Source organism: Drosophila yakuba, chromosome 3R (genome assembly GCF_016746365.2).
Source record: "Drosophila yakuba strain Tai18E2 chromosome 3R, Prin_Dyak_Tai18E2_2.1, whole genome shotgun sequence".
NCBI classification, from domain to species: Eukaryota; Metazoa; Arthropoda; class Insecta; order Diptera; family Drosophilidae; genus Drosophila; species Drosophila yakuba.
Window position 1 is genome coordinate 9,005,052 of NC_052530.2, and position 4,274 is coordinate 9,009,325.

At 45.4% G+C, this 4,274-nt stretch overlaps 1 protein-coding gene across 1 annotated transcript; it reads right to left on the reverse strand.

Moving 5' to 3' along the window:
• Nucleotides 1-2,412: 2,412 nt before the first annotated feature.
• LOC120321705 lies at nt 2,413-2,719 on the reverse strand. The gene is given in 2 exon segments (XM_039375113.1): nt 2,413-2,488; nt 2,490-2,719. Coding segments are annotated over 2 exon segments (306 nt in total).
• Nucleotides 2,720-4,274: the final 1,555 nt, after the last annotated feature.

Here is a 4,274-nt window from a genome sequence, read left to right on the forward strand (position 1 = left end):
CAAGGGTAACCGTTGACCGGGGTCGTTTGATTTGAGTTCATAAAGCTGAAACCATAATGGCAAAAGTTTGAAGAAATAATCCGAAAAGAGATGTGTAAAGAAATCTTTAAGTGGGCGAGCAAGTATTCAATTATTACAGTCGTCCTTACAATTACTTCTTGATAACTTACAGCATATATGTAACTCTAAAATATATAACACTGTGTGAGCATCACCAATTATGTATAATGTGGCCCTTAAAGACAACCCTTTTAAAACCCGAGTGGCAATGACTTTCGAAAAAAGGGCAGCGCTTTTAAAGTGGCCACAATTTGATGAGTAATTAATGTCAAAATTCGCAAAGTGCGACCGACCTTATCGACGGGGACATCTATCGCACATCCCTACTCGTATCAGCTCGCTCCAGATCTCGAATGATGATACTCGTGCCTAAGTGAAAGCAGCTGTCAGGACGACAATTAAACTGTCATCAGTTGCACAAAATTTGGAACATTTTGAAATGCTGAAATTTTGAAATTTGATTTTAATTGGGCAAAGACACAGTGCCCAGGAGTGTGGGGTGCTGTCACAGCAATGTGACGAGTGCCGTTCCCCTGAAAGACCTAACACCAAGTGTGCTCCCTGCCAACCGCCAAAACTAATTTCCTCACTGGCGATTGCACCACTTTGCCACTTAACGCATCATCACTTTGGCTAATTTGTTGCCATTTGCCGTTGGCCCCACCAACTGATTGCCTCATCGATCTGCCGTGACCTTGGTGGAGCTAATGATGCAGCCCCAACCTGCGGGCCGACCGCTGATGGAGCTGTAAATTTGCAACACAAGGCAAACAGCGAACAGTAAACAGTAAACGCTCGGCGATCGCAATCAGCAGCGCCGCATCTCTATCACATGGCATCTTGCATCGTGGGGCATCTTGCATCATTACCGACGACGACTTGGATTGTGTTCGTTGCAGCATCCTGGACTTGCCGCGTTTTACGCGCTTCAATGACTTGCTTGTGGTCGCTGGACCCCAGCTCGTATTTCTGTTGCAAGTCCGATCTGGCCGATTAAACGTATGCAACTCTTAACCTTCGTTTAAATCTGCTCTGATTGAGAACATCAATCGCAGCAACGGAGCAGCGAAAAGTTGCAAGATCAACATGCAGATGCAAGCACAAGTTCAGATGCTGATGCAGATGCAGATTCAAAACCGCTACTGCTGCATCGACAGTCATTGATGTGACTAAATTTGTTTTGCGGTTCGACAAGTGTTTATTCGTTTGTTTGTTTCTTTATGTCCTTTGTCAACTTAGCCCAAGGTAGTATAAATGCATTTATTAAATATAAATGTTTACAATTATTTTCACTAAGTAACACTACTTGATAAATATATAGACATTTGCAATAAAAATACCTTTTATTCATGGGTCACCACTATGAGCATACAACTCAAACCAAGTAGGAAGCTAACCATTAGCCTAGGACGGCGTTCAACACACAATTTCTGCAGGTTAAGCAAACTTAATTACTAGAACCACCCAGAAGCGGCTACCGTCGATGCCTAACACAAATCACCCAGTTTAATGCGACAGGCCATTCTGTCTAGATGCGGAGGGCCAAAATTGACATGACAACGGCAATACTTCAATGGTCCGCTGCTCCCGACCGCACGGAGATGCCAAGGAGATGCCACGGAGCGGCGGCAGGAGGCAGACATACTCGTATTTTTGGTGTTAAAATGGATATAGCTGCATTTTATTATGATTATTATGATTTTCGTCAGGCGGCGGACAGAGGGCTTTGGCCACCGGGAGAAAAGTACAAATCATTGACGAGTGAGCGGCACTAAACTCATCAGCGGAGGAAGCGATGGATGGGGGGTACTCACTACTCTGAGGAAGAAGTGAAGTGCCGGCCGATGGAGAGGGAGATGGAGATGGCCAAGAAGCAACCGGTAGCAACGGTAGCCGATCGCCAAAGCCGCGTTAATGGCCGGGCCAACTACGGAAGGGGGGCAGCTGCTTTGGGGGGAGGACTACTATGTATGGGGAGGGGGGCTCAAAGAGAATTCCGTGCATTTGCAATCGCACTTGGCCAGCGACTACGTCCGGTCGCCGATGGGTCAGGAGCTGAAGAAGACTCCAGCTGTGAGCTATAGTGAAATCTGGCATTACTGCGAGCAGTATGTAATGACCTGTTGATATCTGAAACCAAAACCGCCTTTAATGTGTAATATTTTTGGGAAAAATAGCTTGTGCATTCTGCGTCAAACTGTGCAACTGGCGGTCTAGTGGTCTGGTGGTGGTCAAGCGAGTGCCCACTGTAGCTGGCCGCTTCTGTTTGCTGCTGATGACGACGTTGAAATCTTTAACGCGTTCTGCGTTGGCATGATCATTATCGCTGGTTTCGCTTTACGCAACTGCTTCTCAACTCATTTGGCGCTGGTCCCACTGCAACTGCAACTGCTGCAGTGCAGCAACTGTTGTAGCAACGATTTTCGGCTTTCGGTGATCCATCAATTGCACTCGTACTCGGGCAGTGTCCAAATGCAACTTCTGGCCATGATGTATGCTCATTGCCCTTAGCTCCGTGCTCCAGGTCGGTGCAGGTAAGCTCTGCTCTTCTTGTTGGCCAATTTGATTTGCTACCATTTGGAAGACAGGTTGTCGGCTCTTGATTACTTGTTGTGGTGGCATCAAAAACAAATAAAAGCTTAAATTGTTTTCGGATCATAAAGCAAAAAGGGTTTAACCCATTGATTGTCTGTTGATTGCCATTTATGGCCCCCTTTTGGCGGTCGAGGATGTCTTTGTATGTCCAAGCGGATCTGGGTGGTTTTCGCTGGCTTTCCTGGTTTTGGCGGATTTACAACTTCACAGTTATGATTGGGCTAATTAGTGTAGAACTGCAGTCAGTATCTTGAATTGTACACGAAGATCGCCCTGTAATTTGCGGTTGAGATTGTGTGAAACGAGTTGCGGGCTCACACATTAACAGGAAATTGCACTGAAAAAAACCATATTTATCAATCAATAGTCATTTATCCAAAAAGTTATCTCCCTCTAACACAAAGTAAATGGTATTCGCTTCGAACATAATAACAAACCTTGATTAAAAAGAAAGATTAATACATTTTTAGATCTCAACATGTAGGTCCATGTATTTGCATGTTGGCAGAAACTTAAATACTACATTTTTGGCTTACAACAAAATATTCTTATGGTGAGGTCCCAAGCATTGCGTATACGACACAGTGTCGACCGTTTTAAATGCATAATGAATAAAACAGGCCACAGACGACATTTACGAGCCATAAACTATGCGTTTACATTGTAAGCGGCCACAACTAATTGGGTCAAGCCGCGTCTGCGAGGGCTTAAAACAACACCTGTAACATGTGAACCCTGCAAGTGGTTGCGATGACGATTCACTCAGGGCTCGGAAATACATTTGCAATGCACAAATAAATAAATAAATACATTTTTGACAGAAAGATGACGCGAGCTGATGACAATAGAAGTGATGACATGGCCGATACCACGTCCCCATCCTCTCTTCCGGACGTTGGCCATTTGGGCACGTTTACTCACCACCTGAAAGCCTTCTGTGGCGCACCTTGAGCTGCACCTAATTGTGCCCTGTCTCTCCGTTTTCGGGACACCAACTTGGCTCCGAGCAGTCTTTCTGGCAGCAGTTCAGCAGTTTCCACTGGCGAATAGCATAAATTTAAATTTTAATTTACTGCCTCGTCAATTGAAGTCGTGTCCGGGCACTTGGAACCCTGGTACGTCCCAGGTACGCCGTCCCAGGTTAGCCGGGTCTGCTATTTTATTTCATTTCATTTATTTATTTTGAGCTACTTGCAAAATAATTGCATAAATAAATATTTTAAAAAAGGTACCCGGCCCGCTCTCACGCACACTCTCCTCGCTCCTCTCCCCTTAATTTGTTGTATTTTGATTACAATCGTTCGTCGGGCTGGAAACGAGCAGATGTGGCAGTGGAGCTGAAACTGGAGCTGGAGCTGGAGCTTGAGTTGGCCAGGAGCTGGTCACCCGCAGATGAAAGCGAAGTGATTGCCTGCGCCAGCTGACTGGCTTCAAGCCGTCCAGAAAACGGGCCCAGATCTCCTCGGACTGGACTGGACAATTTATCAATGAAACGATGGATTGCAGATGCTTGTGCCACGGTGCTGGTGGCGACATGAATTACGCGAATATAGATTTCGACTTAGATACAGAACCACCCAACAACAAACTGTATAAAATGTAGAAACAGAATCAATCAA